The sequence below is a fragment of the Solanum stenotomum genome, chromosome 5 (genome assembly GCF_019186545.1).
Source record: "Solanum stenotomum isolate F172 chromosome 5, ASM1918654v1, whole genome shotgun sequence".
Taxonomy (NCBI): Eukaryota; Viridiplantae; Streptophyta; class Magnoliopsida; order Solanales; family Solanaceae; genus Solanum; species Solanum stenotomum.
Genome location: NC_064286.1, coordinates 58,011,774 through 58,033,038, shown reverse-complemented (window position 1 = coordinate 58,033,038; position 21,265 = coordinate 58,011,774). Strand labels below are relative to the sequence as shown.

The following is a 21,265-nucleotide window of genomic DNA, read 5'->3' as shown; positions in this document are numbered from 1 at the left end:
GCTTGATTCTGGAGAAACTAGACTTCTAGTACTAGGACATATCCAAAAATCAACATTAGAAACCTTTCGGATCGACAGAAATCAATTTTTGAAGTTGGACCCCAAATCTGGACCTTCTTCTCACAACTATGCGCAATCTCGCAATTTTCTTGGTGTAGGAGCATTCAAACGATGAGTGGCTTGATTCTGGAGAAACTAGACTTCTAGTACTAGGATATATCCAAATATCAATGCTAGAAACCTTCCGTATCGATGGAAATCAAATTTTGAAGTTGAACCCCAAATCTGGCAGTTCTTCTCACACCTATGGACAGTCCCGCCAAAACATCATTTTCTTTGTGTAGTGGCTATCAAATGACGAGCGGGTTGATTCTTAATAAAATAGACTCGTATTACTGTGGCATATCCAAAATCCCATGTCAAACTCTTCCTGAATTGACAGAAATGATTTTTTGAAGTTGGTCTTCAAATTTTGCCGTTTTCCTCACAGATTTGTGTCTTTTAGATTTTCTTGTTTCTCTTTCTTGCAGGTAATGGTTGTGGTTGCATCTTTATTATATTTATGCATTGACATGTATCTTAAACAGGGAGATTGATGTTCAATATCCAATTTGGCCGTAATTCAAATCTTCGTGCTATTAGCACCGCTATGTCGAACAAGATTGCTGCGCTGCTGCATATGTTTGCCACGCCATATTGAAGGTCATGTACTTACTACATGTGTTACCGAAAATAGATCAACCAAGAAAAATTGAAAACTTCATGCAGTTGACACCGATGACTCCAATATTTTTTCCTGTCATGTTTTTGAAAGAGCCTAAATCACCTAAAAATGCATGAGTTGTTCACATGATCGGCGTGGAACCACTCGTCTCATCCTTGTAATGTTGGCGGAAAACTTGCTCGAGGCATTCACCTTCCTTACAGCCTTGATAGAGAGAACTTGTCACCTCTATTTTCATTCCCTTTTTGCGGCTCCACGAGAGAAACATTTGGAGTACTTTCATTTCCGGCGAAAAAGCACACAGTGTGAGCATGGTGAGAAAAACACTTGGTGTAGGCCCTCAAACAACAATGAACTAGATTACGGATAATCTTATGCTTCAAGCTTCATGTGGATCGACATCTTTCTTTCAATTTGAAGAAGATCTTGGACCATTCTTATGCCTTCTTGAGAAGTACACGGAGCTCTTTTTTTCTCACAACTTGTGATTCCAACTTTGCACACATTTGCATGTATATTTATTTTCAAATGTAGGAGCAATGAGATTGCAAGACACTTGATCCAACGGAAATAGAACTTAAAGTAGATTGACGCTGAACCATTTGATGTATCACTTCCTTACTTCTTGAAAATAAAGGAGCTTGGAGTGGTCAGACTCCCTTTTTGGCAACACTAGAGATAGTCTTTCAAACTTTAGCGAGCAAGTAGTTGGTGGCCATCATTACTGCCGTGTGAAAAAATAAAGTTTCGAGTGTAAACATTCCACTCTTGGCGAGCGAGCAGGTGGTGCATCTTATCCTTGAGTCTTGGCGATAAAGAGGCTAAGAATGACCGTATTCCATCTGGCTTGGAGAGATTGACATCACAATAAGCCCTTTCCGACTTCGGTGAATATATACTTGGCACCTGCCCGTTCCCAGATGAATGAGCAATTGCAATCCGCTCGATCCTTAAGAAACAGAACTCAACCTTGATTTTCTTTTTCCGTTGGAAAGACGACTCAAAGAACTACACAATGTGTAAGATCACGGCCAAAGACTTTGTGGATTGGTACAAATATCGTTTCAAAGACGGCTCACGATTTTGCCTCGCTCAACTCTTCAGCTTTGAGCAACTTTAGGAGAAAATCAATAACTCGGCGTAGGAGCCTCGAAATGATGTGATTCTTATTTAATTGGAAGCATAACTCATAGACATACAACATATGTAAAAATCACAGCCAAAACCTTTACGGATTTTCACAAATATGTCTTTGAAGTCTGCTTAGTTTAATTTTGAAATTTGATGGTCTATTTCACAGCTTTGAGCGGTCGTGGTAGAAACTTCATAACTTGGCGTAGAAACCTCTGAATCATGCGCTGATTTTTACATTGCGAAGTAGACTCCAAGAACTGCAATATATGTGAAAATCATGGTCAAAACCTTTGCGGATTTTTACAAATGCGCCTTTGAAGTCAGCTAAGATGTCTTGCTTAACTCTTCTCCTTTGCTCATTTGTGACGAATTTGAACTCATGTTCTAGCTACATGATTTTAAAGAGCTAGTGTGATGATCACACAATGCCACTAAACCCCTTTTTTTTTACTTATGTGACTGATCTTAGAGTGATTACTCCAAGCGCCTACGTACCTCGGTGAAGAGGATCAAGTCATATCGTAGTTCAAGATGATGAGTTTTTTTTTTGGGCCGTACACGGTTTATACTCATGCGGACCAAGAGTAACATGCAGTTTATGCTCATACCCTAAGGAGCGTTGTAACTTATAGTTTAGGCTCATACGTCGAGGAGTGTTTCAACTTGTAGTTTAGGCTCGTACGTCAATGAGCATTTCAACTTGCAGTTTAGGCTCATACGTCGAGGAGTGCTTCAACTTGCTGTTTAGGCTCATAGTTAAGGAGCATTTCAGGGAAAAATTCCATCAATGTAACTGTCCTTCTAACCTTTTGTGATGAAGCATTAACGTACCTCGATTTTGTGTTGAATTTTATGCTTTCACATTATTGAAGCTGATTTGTACTTGATTTCATGTCGACTTTTGAAAGTCGGAGTTTTGAAGTCAGTTGATGCTTTTGCCTTTTGCGAGCGATCAAAATCCAAGTATTGTCATTTTTTTTATTGGAGAAGTCATCTACCTTAGATGTGTTTGTTGTTTTCTTCAAGGCGGAAACTTCAACTGGTTCAAAGCTCCCAAACTATAATATGATGACACCTTCTTCAATCTTTGGCGATACCACATGACGTAGGACTTCTGAAATTGAATATTTTTTATGATCAAGTTTGACACTAGCATGGTTTATCTCAGCTGTCTCAGCATCGTCAATGATTATCTTTCCCTCTCGTACCAATGTCATGATCTTTTCCTTCAGAATGAAGCATTTTGTGGTGTGATGACTGATGATGCGATGGAATTTGCAATACATAGGATCATCAACTTTATTGGATTCTTTGGGTCGCTTTAACTCTGGGAGTGCAATGACTTTCTTGGTTAGTAGCTCATCAAGAATAGCAAGAATGTCAGAGTCCGAAAAGGGATACTCTTTTACTTGTAACTCCTTTAAGGTAGATTGATTTTTCACTTCTTGCGTTTGGTGATGCACCGCGATCTCTTTCAACTTTAGTCTCGTGGAGGCCTTTAGAAGTCGTGGTTACCGACATGGACTCATTAGTTGTGTAGTCTAACGACTTTTTGAATTGTGTATCTTCTTTTCTTGGATCAAAGGCATGCAATATCTTTCCATGACTTGCAATGCTCAACTCCATGTCATGAGCGCATGTAGCTAATTCTTCAAAAGTTCGAGGCTTAATTTCTTGAAGGATATATACAAGACCCCAATGCATTCCTTGTATACAAATTTCAACTACAAAGATTTTAGAAAGTTGATCCTTGCAATCTAAGCTCAACATTCGCCAACGATTGATGTAGTCCATTATAGGTTCATCCTTACTTTGTTTTGTGTTTGACAATTCCATCATGCTCACTGTACGACGGGTACTGTAGAAACGATTGAGAAATTGATTTTCTAGTTACTCCTAACAATCAATTGATTCAGGCTCCACGTCTGTTACCAATCAAAAGCATTTTCTTTTAAAGAACAAACAAACTGCTTGACAAGAAGATCACCATGTGTACCGGCACTGCTACAAGTCTCGACGAAATGGGCAATATGTTGCCTTGGATTTTCCCTTCCATCAAATTGTTGCAATTTTAGTGGTTAGTATCCAATTGGCATCTGTAGACCCTTGATTCGCTTAGAATATAGCTTTGAATATCCTAAGGAACTTTGTGGTGGGCCACCATATTGAGCTTTAATGGTGTTTGTGATCATGTGTAGTTGTTGAACTGTTAGAGTAGCCACTGAAGCAGATCGATTTGCGCTTTGAGAGTCAATTGGCTTGGTGGGAGAATCAATATCAACTTTTTCTTGTATTGTTAGAATATGATGTGACTCTCTAGAGTTGTAGAGATCTAACTTTATCATAAGTTGGGTAATTTGGAAATTTTTGTCATCAATACTAGACTTCTTCAAGGCTTCAATGGTTTGCTCCATCATTGCGAACTTCTCGTCCATGTCAGTTGCGCCAATCATCAAAAAGTTAACCTTTGTTGAAATTGAAGAATCCGTTGAATTCTTATATTCACCAAAGTTGAAGTCAGAGTGAGAAAGTTCATCAAACAACTTAGATGCGATGTTGCCCCAGGGATTGCAGTTTTAAGTGTTATTTGAGACTTGATCTTTCTTGCCATCTCCAAAGAGGTAAAGTATTCAGATCTATTTGAACCACTAGTCTTGAACTTAGGTAGACTGACTGGACCAGCATCACTAAGATCAACAAGTGTGGCAATAGTAGGATCCTTGCATGAAATCTTTTTGAAGGCCATTGCAAAGTTGAACTTGTAGTTTTTTTTTACAAGAGGAAGATATGAAGAGAAGAATTGATCCCACTGGGCGTGCCAAATTTGTTCGCAANGAACTTAGGTAGACTGACTGGACCAGCATCACTAAGATCAACAAGTGTGGCAATAGTAGAATCCTTGCATGATATCTTTTTGAAGGCCACTGCAAAGTTGAACTTGTAATTTTTTTTTACAAGAGGAAGAGATGAAGAGCAGAATTGATCCCACTGGGCGTGCCAAATTTGTTCGCAACAAATTTTTGTAAGCGCTAAAAATCGACTGCAAGCAAAATAAATAAAAGAAAAAATGTAATTTTTATTGATGAATCATGTGAGTACAATTCTGTTGTACTCTTGATACTTCTCTATGATTCGAGGGCCTTCAGTAGCGTATTTTTCGAATGTAGGATGATGTAGACCTCCTTGAGATGTATTTGATCTCCGAGAACGTCGGAAAGCACTTCATCGTTGCAAGTCGATCTCCGGGAAGAACTCTGTTGACCACTCCTTCGAAGAGGTACGTAGTTGGTGTTGTAGATTTCTCCAATTGCAGAATGCTTGTTGAAGAGTCTTTTTGATTCCTTTAGGATGTCATGTCCATCCTCTATTTATAGTTGTAGCGGGTGGACAAGGTTGCTTATGATTGGCCAAAGAATATCATTTTGACACTTGGCATGTTGTGATTGGTTCTTGCACTTGATTGGGACTACCACCTCATTTGGACAGGTGGCGCCGCCTTATTGGTCATGGATGCCTAGTCACTGTGACATGTGGCATGAGTTTGGGCTTCAAGGTGAAATGGACCTCTGATTTGAATTTAATAAAATGGACTTATTTATTTGTAAAACCCAAATTAATCATCCAGCTCAAACGAACATGGATTTAATTCAAATTTCGTCTGAATTTAACCCAATACAATTTATGTGTCTACACTATGTTATTTTACCTTTTTGAACATTTTTACCCTTTTAACTTTGGGAAAAGGGTCTGAAAAATACTCCAACTTTGGCCGAAATTGTTGTTACGATACCAAACTTTATGGAGGACCTTTTACCCCCTACACTATTTAATAGTGTATTTTAAAGGTATATATGTGCCCACGTGGACACATTACTATTTATAATTGTACAATATTTATGATGTCCACGTGGGCACATATATTTCTTTAAAATACACTATTAAATAGTCCAAGGGAGTAAAAGGTCATTTCCAAAGTTTGGTATTGTTACAACAATTTCAGTCAAAGTTCGAATATATTTCAGACCTTTTTCCCTTTAATTTTAATATATCTTAATTAAAAATTAGAAAAAAAGATCAGTTTATTTTAAAATAGAAAAGATATTATAGACTTTTTAATTTTCTGGCCATTTAGCATTACCCTTTTATAAGTAGTGCATTTATCTCCTAGAAAATATAGAACTTCATTAAAGGAAATGACAAATATGAAAAAAAAAAATGAAACATTTATTTGGAACTTTGAACAATTCAATTATTTTGATCAATTAAAAAAACCCAAAAATTCACTTAATACTCCCTTTGTCCCTAATTACTTGTCCACTTTTCCTTTTTTAGTTGTCCCTAATTACTTGTCCATTTTGATAAATCAAGAAAGGATAATTTTTTTTACCTATTATTCCCTCAATTAATTACTTTGGAAAAGGTAGAATTTCTTGAAAATCTTAAGTTTTTAATTCATCCACTTCATAATTAATAGAGGTAAAATGGTAAACTCACTATGTCAATAATTATTTTCTTAATAGGCGTGTCAATTCAAAAGTGAACAAGTAATTCGGGAAAGAGGGAGTATATACTAATAAAGAGAGTAATTAATAGTATTGATTACAATTAAGATCAATAAGCAAATTTTTCATGCTTGCATTGAATTCAGTTTTATTCATGAATTTATTTAGTATTTATCCAAAAAATTGAGATACTCCCTCCATCCACTTTCAATTGCATATTGTATTTGTCCAAAGTCAATTTGACTATTTTTCAAAGTTAAATCAGATTAAATTAATTCGATATTTTAAAGAAAAAATTTTAGATATTCAAAAACTATACGAAAAGTAATATAAATTGTAATTTTTTGCATATTGATATAATTGAAAAAATACATTATAAAATGTTAGTCAGAGTTCTTATAATTTGATTATAAAAAGAAAATCATGACTATTAAAAGTGAACGAAAGGAGTAACAAATTAAGAAAATCAGAAAAAGGATAAATGTTAATGTTGGTGATTAAGAGGTGTCACCTCACCTCTTCCATTTATCGCTATTGATTTTCTAGAAGTCAAGTTTTAGGTAATGAAATATTAGAGGAAAATATAAAATGAATTAAGGGTTAAAGCCAAATATATTTAGTTTTGAGGGAAATAAAATATTCAAAATACTCTAAATTTTCATATGTAGAAATTCTGTTATAAATCTAATGACTTCTTATAATAATATGTCAAGATTACAAGTATTTTGACCAACTATATTTAGTAAAAGTAAAAATGCTCCTCTTGTCCTCTACTCACACACTCTATATAAAATATATTCATATTATTGTATACAAGTAAATAAAAATTAAGAAAATGGGAAAAACAAGGCTAGTTCTATTGTTTTGCTTCATAGTTATTTTAGCCATACCAATGGCTCAATGTGTTGAATTAGGACCCAAAGCTGTTGAAGAATGGTTCGAGAAACTTCCTTATGCAAAGCAAAAGCTAACTAAATTTCATTTCTATTATCATGATGTAGTTAGCGGGAAAAATCCAACTGCAATTACAATAGCTCAGCCTAATACGACTGCTAAACCCCCAATTTATTTCGGTGTTGTTGATATGATAGACGATAAATTGACTGTTGGACCCGACCCCAATTCGACAATAGTGGGTCGAGCCCAAGGGTTTTATGGTTCAGCTGATCAAAATGAGTTTAGCCTTCTCATGACTCTTAATTTTGTGTTTACAAGTGGTGAGTATAATGGTAGCACGTTGAGTATGCTTGGTCGGAACCCTTTGTTTCACCAGTATCGTGAAATGCCAATCGTTGGTGGGTCTGGGGTTTTTCGATTGGCTCAAGGAATAGCGACTGCGAATACTTGTTGGTTTAATACGACTAGTGGAGATGCTGTGGTTGAGTATCATATTATGGTACTGCATTACGAATAGTAACTATAATTTAATTGGAAGGTCGTTGCTAATTGTTGGTGGTTATTTGTAATATGTATTTCCTATACTTTATCTATATTGTTGGAACGATAAAGACGTGTTTTGACTTTTTGATCATTGAAATAAGACCTTTGACCATGTTTTGGAAGTTATAAGGATATTTTTATCTATTAAAAATGTTGGATGGAATTTTTTTGCCCTTTATTATAAGAATTTTGCTTTAGACAAAAATTTTTTTTTAATCATTTTTCTTCAAATATGATACTGTTATTTTAATGATATTAAGTATGGACTATAATTAATATATGGCAAGTTTTTGTATAGTCACGCAATAAGCTTTTGTTGTATACTAACGTAAAGTAAGATTTGGTCTATATAGAATATATTTTTTCAACGAAGAATGTTCGACTGACTGGAAGTATTGTAGCTTTGCCCCACCAGAAGGTTACAATTTAGTAGAATTTAGTAGCTTTAATTTAAATTTTATATTTGTATTAAAAATATTACATTTAGAATTTAGTTATTAACACTTATATTGCTATTTTAGAATTTAAAACCTAGAATGTTCAAATTTTGAGGATGATGAGGATCAAGTGACAAACTCCCCACCACATAATTGAACCTTAATCTTGTAGTAGATAAACTTAATTATGTTATAAATTCATTGAATAGTGGATTGTTCATTTGATTTATTCATGAATTACTTGAAGTCATGCATGTATGTTTTCAAGGTGATGTGAACATTTATGGATAACTATGTACCTACAAGTTTGGACATTTAACAAGGTGACCTTTGGGGTGATATCTCAACACTATAAATAGAAATGACATTCACTAACACACTTGAATAAAAGAAAAGCTCTCTCTTTCATATACTATATTTCTTGTCTTCTTCTCTTTATACTTATACTTCTTTGAGCTTAATTTTATAATTTGTTATAACCGCGAAGTTTCTACTTGCAAAGGTATTAGATAAATAATCTTATTTAATCCACCTATTCTTCTTATAATCTTATCATGTTGAATTTATCCAAACTTGAATTTGTGGCACTAGATATTTCTGGAAAAAAATACATATCTTGGGTACTCGATGCGAAGATTCTTAGCTACTAAAGAGCTTGATGCCACCATTACTCAGGGAAATGAAGCAATAAGCAAAGCTAAGGCGAAGGCTATAATTTTCCTTCGTCATCATCTTGATGGGAGCATGAAGATTGAATATCTGACAGTAAAAGACTCACTTGAATTGTGGACTGATTTAAATGGGAGCTATGACCATCCAAAGGCCACAGTATTGCCAAGAGCTCGTTATGAGTGGATTCACTTACGGTTTCAAGATTTTAAGACTGTAATTGAATTTAACTATGTCATATTCAGAATAACCTCCCAAATGAAATTATGTGGGGAGACTATAAAAGATGAGGACATGTTGAAAAATACACTTACTACTTTCCATGCCTCAAATGTGATATTGCAGCAACAATATCGTGAAAAGGGTTTTCAGAAATACTTTGAACTGATCGCATGCCTTCTGGCGCCTAAGCAACATAATGCCCTTTTAATGAAAAATCATGAAGCTCATCCCACTTGAGCTGCTCCGTTATCGAAAGTAAATGTGGTAGAAGCACGTGATCAATTTGAAGTAAAAAAAGATGATCATCGAGGCTATAATAAAGTCCGAGACGTGGAAAATACAAGAGACGATACCACAATCGTCAAGGTGGTGATCATAATAAAAAGGAGAACAACATGAGTTCTCAAAATAACCCCTCAAAAATTAATTGTCATCGTTGTGGCATGAAAGACCATTAGAAGAGCGAATGTCGGACACCTGAGCATTTTGTCAGATTCTACAAAATTCCATTAGAAGAGGCTATTATTTTAATGATATTAAGGGCCCGTTTGGCCATGCGATATGGTATCATGATATGGAATCATGATATGATATCATGATATGGAATCATGAGATGAAATTGAAGGTTTGTTTGGACATGCGATAAGGAATTTTTGTGTTGTATGTTATCTCATAAATATAAAATTCTCATAAGTTATAAAACTATTAAAATAGCCCCAATTGTTTATTCAATCTTATCAAATAAACAAACAATTATAAAATTGCATAATAAATTATTACAAAGTTATTTGTTTTCCACTTAAGTAATTGTTTCATCTAACTTTAATTTAATAAAAAAAATTGAACATAAATTGTAGTGTACTTGTCTTTAATATAATCCTCCCACATAGTACGAACAATTTCCTCACGTTGAACTTGCATTTCTCGATCATGTGACCAAGAAGACGAACCAACATTGTTACTTTGAGCCATTTGTTGGTCAATATCCTCCGCAACTATATATTCATGTTCATAGACCATAAATATTCCATCACTACTTTAGTATTTTTGCAAATAATTATGTAACACTGCACTGACAATTTTCACTTGTGTATCAATATCATAATGGTTCATGCCTTGTTTCAATATTTTAAATCTATTTTTCCAAGCTCCAAAAGTCCGTTCAATTACATTGCGCAGAGATGTATGCCTATAATTAAATAGTTCTTTGGCATTTTGAGGCTCTCTTTCACTTCCTCGGTAATCTTGCAAATGATAGCGTAGTCCTTTGTATGGAGCTAAAAATCCTTTTGTGTTTAGGAAACCAGCATCAACAACATAATATTTATCTACTAAAAAATATTTTATAAAGAATTACTAAAAGCATATGTGACGTAAATGAGACAGTTTTGTGTAAATAAATAATATTTATTCTAAGGATGTAATTTAAAGTTACCATGTGGCGGAAATGAAAATTGTGACGTTGGTTCAACAAGTGCATTCTCAAGTACTTTACTATCATGTGCAATACATTCCCAACCAACAGCAACAAAGGTAAATCGCATATCAAAATCACAAGCACATAAGACATTTTGTGATGTTCTTCCTTTGCGATTACGATATGCTTGTTGCACTGCTTTAGGAACTTCCCCTTCTATATATGTTCCATCAATCGCACCAACACAATCCTACCAAATAAAAAATACATCAATATTAGTTTAGTAAACATAAAATAAATTGGAAGCATTATAGAATGCACTTCATAAAAATAATGTTTGTAAGAGTAATAAAAATAGTGCTTCCAACACAATGCAAAGTCATAAAATAAATATTATCTCTTTAAACAAAGTTGATAGGAAAGATGTAACTAAATACTAATAACTTACACATAAAATATAAATGTGCACTTATTAAGGCCATAAAATAAATTTTTTAATGTGATTGAAATTTTACCTTAAACCAAGGCCAAAATCGAGTATTATGTCGAATTTTGGAATGTACACCAGTCATATTTTTTGGTTGTATAAATGTTGGTGCCATCTTGTTAATTGCCTCGGCAACTATTTTAACATGCCGGTTAATTGTTTCAAGTGAATGTTGAAAAGTTTCACTTGCCAAGCGTTGACTATCATTTCGTGCAATGATGGTTAGAAAAATACCCAATGCCTCCTCAATTTGAACCTGCGTGGTCCGATGCTCAATTGGCAACAAGTTATTTTGTTTGATAAAACTAACAAGCTGACAAAATGTTTCGGTGGGAATAATAAATTTTTAAAAGTAATGATGTGATTATAAAATTTATTTACATATGTGAGTTTGGCAATCGGACAGAAGGTGTCTAAATAATCCACCCCATAAGTCTGAGCATACCCTTTAGCCACAAGTCTTGTCTTAAGTCTTGCCATAGAGCCATCAAGATTAACTTTAACGGTAAAGACCCACTTATATCCCACTGATTTCTTCCTTTCGGGTCCCACGTATGGTTTTCCTTCAAGGCATATATTTCCTCAAGCCAGTGGCGGAGCCAGGATTTAAATTGAGGGGTGTCAAAATATAAAGTAGTATGCACACAAGTTGTCTAAAAAGTTAAAAAAAAACGCTGAAAGCCTTTAAAAAAAAATAGGCTTCAGCTAGGTTCGAACTCCCAACGCCTAGGTCAATGACAAGGCGGAACTTTGTAGCCCCTGAACCGCTGAACCAACCTTCAACTTGGTTTAGGAGTGTCAATTCTAATATATACGTATAAAATCAGAATTTGACTTACATATACAACATAATTTTTCGATGAAGGGGTATCGCTTGACACCCCTCGGGCAAGGGTAGCTCCGGCCCTGCCTCAAGCATTGCATCAAACCATCCCGGATGACTTCTCACTCTCTCTTTAGGTCAAACTTTCCTTTGAAAATATGTTTATAAATTATTTGTAAATGTTGGAAAATTTCAAAAAAATATATATCAAATTCAAAATAATTTTTTTTTAAAAAAAAATCTGATTTCAAAATTGACTTAACGCAGGCCGGATAGCGCCGCGCACGACCAATTTTCCAGTCACAGAAAGGGCTGGTCACTTTGGCTTGTTTCCATCACTTGGGGATTTTTTTCCTTTCTTTAAATTCATTTTTACTTGAATCTCTTTATCTTCACATTATTTTATTATTATATTATAAAAATATAGTATTAAGATAAATTAATTCAATAATATTTTAAAAATAATTAAAATATTATATATATTGCGAAATAAGGAATGAAAAATATATGCATTTTTGGCCTAATATCATCTACCAAACACACCCTTGAGTGTTTTTTTAAAAAAGAGAATATGTCTTTGTGTCAATGTGAGTTGTATTTTTACTAAAAATTAGAAGTGCACTAATTTAAGAAACAAATTAACCATTTTTCTAGAAAATTCATAGATTTCTAGAAACATAAAATGTTATACGTAATGGGAATGATGATTGTGCAGATCACAACAAGACCCAAGAGTACTAACACATTGTTAATAAGCCAGCTGAATGGCATATGTTTTATATGCAGTTTTTGATGATTGACAAAGAAAGATGAAACACGTAAGTTAACATGGTCCAAAGGTACACTATCACGAGCAGTTGAATTCCGGAAAGCTTTCAAAATAAATAAAGACAAGAATGCAGAAATCAAAAAATGGTTAATGTTAATTTCGTGATAAAATACAAGAAAATTGATAAATAGAAGAGAAAGAATTAATGAGTTCGATATGAAGGGGTCAAGGAGTTTTAATTGAAGAAAGAGTCTCACTTAAAGTAGAACTCTTCAAGTTACTGTTGAATTGAAGAGTTGGAGTTCAACCACAATACAAAAGAATCAATGAATTTGCTTTGAAGAAAAAATCTAAAGAAGCAAGGAGTTTGAATTGAAGAAGGAGTCTTATATGAAATAAAATTCTAAGTCAAGAGAGTTCAAGCCAATGAGGAGTTTGAAGTGAACAATAACTCTATGAAGAATTGTGATTAAATAGATGTGAATTCGTCCAAAACATTTGTGCACTTATAGAGCTAAAAGGGCAATTGGAAAACTGACTTCGCAAGTGCTACCAACAATCTGAAGGAACACATTGAAGAACCAGGTCCTATTATAGAGTTTATATATTAGGAGGTTTTTATTAAGTCGTACTATTGATGTATCTTTAGTTCAGTGTGCTATAAACTAAATTAGAAGTGTTGTTTTTTAGGTGGGATAACTCGAAGACTTGCACATACATTGGGAGGTTTGTGTTGAAGTTTGGGAATTATAGGTTGTAATTCATTAGGTTACATAGGCTTGTAATATGTTTTGTGTTGAGGCTCGGTGATTTAATGAAGTTAGAGTTAAATCATGTAGGGTTACATGTCATTGTTTTTTACACTTTTTCATGAGTCCGGTACTGCTTTCCACACAAAATACTATGTTTCTACATATTTGTTGAAACACGTTAGACAACCTGTTTCACACTTAGACGAAAAGTTTCAGTTAGTAAATTACTAGATCGTGCAGACTATCAGCATATACGTAACAATTAAATAAAATGATAATTCTGATATGTCAATAATATCCTCTAAACGGTATTTTTTTCCAGCAAATAAATATAGTATAGTAAAAATAATATCTCAAATCACAACAAAGATGTATATATATGATTAAGATAAATTTTGAAAAAGATTCTTGAAAATAATAATCTATTGAGGATTATGACATCTGAGTTGGTGTGCTATCATCTTCCTCTATTTAGGTACAAAGTTTGAATTCTCCAGGTCATTTAAAAAAATAAGTGTATGATATTCTTCATGCAATATTTATTTTTATAATCCTTGATTTGTTAGTTGATCTATTTTATTGATTACACTTAAGAAAGAAATTAATATATACAAACCAACACTCTCATGTTTTTTTTTTGGAATCTCAGAATATCTCATAGCCGCTACAATCTCTGACACATCTTCTGCCCTTAGAATAAACAGTCTGCAATGAGTACTTTTTGTGCATTGAGTAAATCCTAGATTATGTAATAGCCTGCAACACAAACGCTAGCAAGTAACAACTCCCCTTTGTCAAACATGTAAACCACATTAGACATGCCTTTGCCAATTTGTTAGTCTGCATGACTTAGTAATTTATTAACTTCACTTTTCGCTAAAGTGTGAAACAAGTTGCCTAACGTGTTTTAGCAAAACATTAAGGGCAGTAAGTAAAAACATAATATTTTACGGGGAAAATGCATAAGTACCCCCCCAGCCTATGCCCGAAATCCCAGAGACACACCTAACCTTTACTAAGGTCCTATTACCCCCCCGAACTTAATTTATCCATAATATTCTACCCCTTTTCGGCCTACGTGGCATTATCCTCGAAAAAAATGTCAACATGCGCTGGGCCCACAAGACAGTGCCACGTAGGCCAAAAAGGGGTAGAATATTACATATAAAATAAGTTCGGGGGGGTAATAGGACCTTAGTAAAGGTTAGGTGTGTCTCTGGGATTTCGGGCATAGGCTGGGGGGGTACTTATGCATTTTCCCTATTTTACGTGGAAAACACCCGACTCAAAAGATGTAAAAAATCATGACATGTACTCTTACATTTTTTACCTCCAACTTCACTAAATCACTGAGCCTCCACATAAACTAGATTACAAAATTTTCAACCTACGGAACTAACTCTAATTCCTTAACTTCAAGTTATGGATTTAGATTACAACTCTTGCAATCCTAGGAACTAAGTCTAATTCCTAACCTTCAAGTTATGAATTCAAATTACAACTCTTGTATTCCTAGGGACTAACTCTAAATCCTAAACTTCCACACAAACCTCCCAAGGTATGTGTTCCCAACCTGAAGAAAACACTCCTCATTCAGATTACACCAAAACTCAATCACAAAGAAAAACTCCTAACACATAAACTCTTCAAAAGAACAAGTTTTTTCGATGTGTTCCTTCTATGTGTTCCTTCCGTTCACGGGTAGCACTTGCGAAGTCAACTTTTCAATTGCTCTTTTTGCACTATAAGTGCACACCTATTTTGGACGACTTCACCTCTATTTATAGACTGCTTCTTGTCGTGTTGTACTTCACTTGAGCTTCTAGAGTCCTAATTCTTCTCGAACGTGACTTCTTTTATTTTTTGAATTTTATTTTGACTTGGACTCCTTTTGCCGTTTGAATTCCTTTCTTTTGTAGGATTCTAGCACTTTTATTCTGCCTTCTTTGTGATTTTAGACTCCTTCAAATCAAACTCCTTGATTCTACTCCAACTCTTCAATTTAGGTCTAACTCGAAGAATCTACTTCAAGTGAGACTTATTCTTCAATTCAAACTCATAGATTCTTTTTCTTCAATTCACTCGATGTTTGAATCCTTGAGATTTATCACGGAATTAACATTATCCATTTCTTTTTTTCTGCACTCTTGTCCTTATTTATTTTGAAAACTTTCTCGAATTCAACTGCTCGTAACAATGTACCTTTGGATCATGTTAACTGATGTGTTTCATCTTTCTTTGTCAATCATCAAAACTGCATAAATCCCAAGTTCCCAACACAATTACCCAACCAAATACGCTTATAATATAAACCACAATAAAGAAAAAGAGCAATTGAAAGAGAATCTAGGCTCATAATTATAATGAGTTTAATAATTTAGCTCTTTCCTTGTCCTTTCGATTCTATTTTAATATACTTCCACATTTTCATTGTTTAATTTGCAATTGACAGAAATTCAACGGGAAATCTGCTTGTGGTTGTTACCATTAACCCATCGATGGTCTAAACTCTAGAGAATGTGGCCATGAATATTTTTTCCTTTTTCCCAAGTTGAACTACAAAAAATATATTTGGCCGTAAAATTTTGCAAAAGTTAAATTTCAAAATTTTCAGAATTTTAAAAAATACAAAAAATTATTTACACCTTTTTCACTTTAACTCGCAAAAATTTAAAACTCACTCCTATTTTCAAACATTTTTATTATTTTAAAAATAAAAACTGCTTTTTTTAATACTCACATTTTTTATGGTCTGTGTTGAAGGAAGCTAATGGAACATGTCAAAGGAACAGGTTCAAGGAAGCTGACTGACGAGTTAGAATTAGAGTCACACTAGGACTAGACTATTAAATCCTAATTTATGTACAAGTCTATATTTTGTACGACTAAAGCTGATGTAGTCGACTAGGATAAGGTGTAAATAATATATTTGTGTTGTATTAGGATTCCTAGTGTAGCTAGTATAGGACTCTTCTCCTATATAAGAAGTATGTAACTTAACCATTCAATTATCAATACAATCCTTGATTTCTCCATACTTACGTGAGATTTCTACATGGGATCAGAGCAAGAAAGTTTTTTCACTCTTTAACGTATTAGATCAAAACCAAAACAACCAAAATATCGAACCGCAATGGCCCCTTCTACCAACACTCTTTCGACCTCTTCACTTCATCATCTTATTTCGTTCTACTCCATTAAACTTAAGCCAACGAACTATCTTATATGGAGGACACAAATGTCTCAGGTGATTCAAGTGATAAGATTAACCTACCTCATCACAGAACCACCTAAAGGTACTTGTTCCACTGGACAGACTACTGAGAAAGTTGTAGTAGGCAAGAAGGGTGCAGAAGACATCAACATTGTTGATGATTGGGAGGAGAAGGATGTGTTGCTAAGGAGTTAGATCTCAGGCACCTTGACAGAAGAAATCATGTACTTGATCGTAGGCTGCTCAACTGCCAAAGAGATGTGGGAATGCTTGGAAGAAGCTTATCTTCAAGCAATAAAAGATAAGGAGTTCCAGCTCAAACAACAATTGCAAAGTGTGAAGCTAGGAACCAAAACAATTGATGAATATATTAAGGAATTCAAAGGCATATGTGATGGCCTTGCAGCCTTTCACAAGCCTGTAGATGAAAATATCAAAGTGATTAATTTTGCTAGATGTCTAGGTCTTAAGTACAAGACCTTTAGGACTGTCATGCTAAGTAAGGCAATATATCTTACTCTTAATCAATATGTTAATGCTCTCAGGGGTTTTGATATGAGAGATGATGAAAAAGAAGTGCCCCAACAAAACCATAACATGGTATTCTCTGCCCAAAGAGGCAGGGGAAGAGGAAACTACTCTCAAAGAAGAGGAAACAATGATTTCAATTGCAGAGGAAGAGACTTTAAGCCTGCTGGACAAGGAACATGTTCTTATAACAGCAGAAACGGACCAGGTCCTTAGAACAATCATTCAAGTGAAATTCATGAGAGGAACAATACTGATGCGTGTCAAATTTATGGTAGGAATAACCATACTGCTCTTAAGTGTTTTTACAGGTGGGATTACTCTTACCAAGCCGGAGATGAGCTACCACAAACATTGGCTACTACTAATCTACAAAACACTACTGATGACACCTTGTATGTGGACTCAGGAGCAAGTAGCCATATGACACATAACTCAAGTATCCTAACTGATCTTAAACACTACAATGGACCAGATAAAATCATTATTAGGAATGGATCAAAGTTAGACATAACACATGTTGGGAACATATCTGGATCAGGTCTAAAGTTAAAAGAAGTTCTTGTAGTCCCTAAGATTAATAAAAATTTACTCTCAGTTAGTAAGCTTGCAAAGGATAATTGTTGCACTCTTGAATTTGATGAAACTAACTTTGTTGTAAATGACAAGAAGACAAGGACACTGCTGGCCAAGGGACCTAAAAGGAATGGACTCTATGCTTTGGAAGATAACAATCTGTATGTTTTAACTGCTGCACACGATTGGAACACGTCAGACAACATATGGCATACTAGATTACGACACCCTAGTTTGAAGTATTTAAAAGTTTTGAATAGTAATAGTTGCATCAATATTAGTAGTTGGAATAAAATGCCTACTGTTTGTTCTAGTTGTCAGTTGGGAAAGAGTTGTAAACTTCCATTTGGTTTGAGAAATAAAATTGCGAAACAACCTTTATTGAAAATTCATTGTGATTTATGGGGACCTGCTCCTATCGAATCTTCCCAACATATGAAATATTATGTCGTTTTTGTTGATGATCACACGAGTTATACATGGATTTATCCATTGAAAAAGAAATCTGAATTCTTTGAGGTCTTTGTAAAATTCTAGAAAATGGTGGAAAAATAATTTTCTAAAGAGATTAAGATCTTTTAGTGTGATGGAAGTGGTGAGTTTATCCAAACAGACTTTATCAAACAGTTGGAAGATTGTGGCATTGTGAGACATATTTCATATCCTAACACACCTGAACAAAATGGAGTTGCAGAGAGAAAACATAGACATGTTGTGGAGACTGGTTTAACTCTACTACTTCATGCTAAACTATCTTTGTTTTTATGGGTTGATGCTTTCCTCACTGTACTATTCCTAATTAATAGACTGCCTTCCTCAATCCTAAAGATGGTGACTCCATTTGTTAAGTTGTATGGGGAACAACCTTATTACAATAGCCTAAAAGTGTTTGGGTGCAGATGTTTTCTATATATCAAGGGTAGAAACAAGTTCAGTCCAAAGACTTATCGTTGTGTGTTCATAGGGTACATCAGCTTACACAAAGGATATAGATGTTATCATCCTCCTACAAAGAAGGTTTACATATCCAGAAATGTTGTGTTTGATGAAAACACATTACCCTATGTGTCTCCAAATCAATCTCCAACTAACATTGATGTCTCACCTCACCTTGCTACTTTTTTTGAATCTTTCTTTAAAATGTAAGCATATGATAATTCTAATTCAAGGAAAGTACAGGCTGCTAGTACACACGTTAATGGTGATAATGTTGCTACTACTCATATACTCCTTGATAATAAAAGTACCATTAACCTCTCAGGCACAGGATCAGATGTTGAGGAGCAGGTTGAATGTGATGATCCATACAGTAGTATTGAAGCTCCATGTACAGATTTTGGATCTGCTAGTGACAGTGAGGAACATGTTGCACTTACACGTCCAGTCAATGAGCATCATCAAACAACTACTTTAGTTGATGTACCTGTTGACCATCAATCTGACAATGCTACACTCCAGTTAACTACTTTGGTTGATGTACCAGTTGAGGTACTTCCTGCACCACAAGGGCATTATATGATCACTAGACACAAGGCGAAGGAACACCATTTATCACTTGAGCAGCAAAGACATTCTGAGGGAACCAAATAGTACTAAGGAAGCACTTAAGTCACCCGATTAGCTTGCAACAATGCAGGAGGAAATCAATGTTTTACACACTAACAAGACATGAATATTGGTGTCCAAATCTCCTGGTATTAATTTGGTTGGCTCAAAATGGGTGTTCATGACCAAATTAAAAGCTGATGGAATAATAGATAGTTACAAGGCCATACTTGTGGCCAGGGGATTCTCTCAGCTTGAAGGCATAGACTTTGAAAAAACTTTTAGCCATGTGGTTAAAGCCACAACTATTAGAGTAGTTCTATCCATTGCCATCAGCTCAATGTGGGAAATTAGACAACTCGATGTCAAAAATGCTTTTCTCCATGGTTTCCTACAAGAAGAGGTGTACATGAGTCAACCTCCTGGATTTATTGATCCCAAGTATCCTCAACATGTGTGTCTACTTAGAAAGGCATTGTATGGTCTTAAACAAGCACCAAGAGCCTAGTTTGTTAGGTTTAACATGTATCTCCTACAGCTTGGCTTCATCTGTAGTAAGGCAAATTCTTTATTATTTACATTGCAAGCTCACAAAGGCACCATATTTCTCTTGTTATATGTGGATGATGTTATTACCATAGGTAGTAATCCATCGCATGTCTCCGAGTTAGTTCGCCAACTTGAGAAAGAATTTGCCATGAAAGATCTTGGTCCTTTACACTTCTTTCTAGGAGTAGAGGTAAAGTATTTTGATGGGGGTATCCACTTAAGTTAGAGTAAGTATGTTGTTGAGCTGTTGGACAAGATTGAAATGACTTTGGCAAAGGCTGTAGCCACTCATTTGGCTCAAAAACATGATTTACATGAAGCTGTGGGAAGCCTGGTTGATGCATCTTTTTACAGAATGATAGTAGGGAGTCTTCAATACTTGACACTCACAAGACTGGATATTACTTATGTTGTGAATTTGGCAAGCCAATTTATGCAAAATCCAAACAATGAACATCTTCAAGGGATGAAAAAGATTCTCAAGTACATCAAAGGTACTCTACACTCTGGACTCAGAATTATTTCACAATCACCATGTAGGTTGTATGGATACTCCGATGCTGATTGGGGAGGTTGTACCACTACTAGGAGATCAACTACGGGCTATATCATCTACCTAGGTGCAAACTGTATTTCTTGGACTTCCAAGAAATAGTCCACAGTTGCCCGATTGAGTGCTGAAGCTGAGTATAGAGCACTAGCCTCCACTGCAACAGAGATGACATGGATCATATATCTATTGCATGACCTTGGGGTGTTTCTTCGATCTGTACCTATATTGTATTGTGATAACATGAGTGCCTTGTACATGACAGTTAATCCAGTTATGTATGCTAGAACCAAACATGTTGAAATGGACTATCATTTTGTTCGTGAGAAGGTGGCCAGAGGACAACTTCTTACTCAGTTTGTGAGGTCTAAGGATCAGCTAGCTGATATTCATACAAAAGCATTAACCAAACAGGTTTTTGCTGAGTTTCGTAGCAAGCTAGGAGTTACAGTCCCTCCACTCACTAGATTGAGGGAAAGTGTTGAAGGAAGCTGATGGAACAGGTTCGACGAAGCTGACTAACGAGTTAGAGTTAGAGTTACACTAGAACTAGACTACTAAAATCCTACACTACAAAAAAACACTTAAATAGCAGGGGTTAATTTTAAGGTTTGTGGGGGTTTAAAACCCCCGCAATCTAGTATTGCGGCAGTTGTAAAAACTCCCACAATAAGAGTTGTCGCAAGCAATTTGCGGCAGTTTTTGTTTGACCCCCATAATCAACTAGCGGGGGTTACTTTGCGGAGGTCGACCCACGCTAATTTAAAATTAAATCTTTTGATATTATTTTTCAGTTACAAATAGCAGGGGTTTAAAACCTCCACAATTTTGCAATTGCTTATATTGAAAAATCTAAGCAATCACATAAGCTCTACAATTCATTCAATATACTTTTATTCATATATTATTTATAGAATCACTAATTAA

General features: G+C 35.0%; 4 protein-coding genes across 4 annotated transcripts in view; 3 read left to right on the top strand and 1 right to left on the bottom strand.

Moving 5' to 3' along the window:
* The window catches only part of LOC125864743 (acyl-coenzyme A oxidase 4, peroxisomal-like), a 1,153,105-nt gene that overhangs the window by 1,094,986 nt on the left and 36,854 nt on the right, over positions 1 to 21,265 (bottom strand). The gene's annotated exons all lie outside the window — the stretch shown is intronic.
* LOC125864763 (dirigent protein 22-like) lies at positions 7,196 to 7,774 on the top strand. Its single transcript, XM_049544832.1, has one exon. It carries the CDS (start codon positions 7,196 to 7,198, stop codon positions 7,772 to 7,774), a length of 579 nt encoding a protein of 192 aa, XP_049400789.1.
* Positions 8,865 to 9,365, top strand: LOC125864183 (uncharacterized). Its single transcript, XM_049544097.1, has one exon. It carries the CDS (start codon positions 8,865 to 8,867, stop codon positions 9,363 to 9,365), a length of 501 nt encoding a protein of 166 aa, XP_049400054.1.
* LOC125864182 (uncharacterized) lies at positions 16,849 to 19,284 on the top strand. Its single transcript, XM_049544096.1, has 3 exons — positions 16,849 to 17,326; positions 17,450 to 17,855; positions 18,864 to 19,284. The coding sequence occupies exons 1-3, from the start codon at positions 16,849 to 16,851 to the stop codon at positions 19,282 to 19,284; spliced, it is 1,305 nt and encodes a 434-aa protein (XP_049400053.1).

Bases quoted from the DNA above. Each gene is read 5' to 3' on its own strand.
- LOC125864763 (XM_049544832.1), top strand. From the start codon at position 7,196: ATGGGAAAAACAAGGCTAGTTCTATTGTTTTGCTTCATAGTTATTTTA.
- LOC125864183 (XM_049544097.1), top strand. From the start codon at position 8,865: ATGCGAAGATTCTTAGCTACTAAAGAGCTTGATGCCACCATTACTCAG.
- LOC125864182 (XM_049544096.1), top strand. From the start codon at position 16,849: ATGTGGGAATGCTTGGAAGAAGCTTATCTTCAAGCAATAAAAGATAAG. The intron at 17,327-17,449 runs GTCCTTAGAACA...ACTCTTACCAAG, and splicing joins TAACAGCAGAAACGGACCAG to CCGGAGATGAGCTACCACAA. The intron at 17,856-18,863 runs GTATGTTTTAAC...TTCTAATTCAAG, and splicing joins GCTTTGGAAGATAACAATCT to GAAAGTACAGGCTGCTAGTA.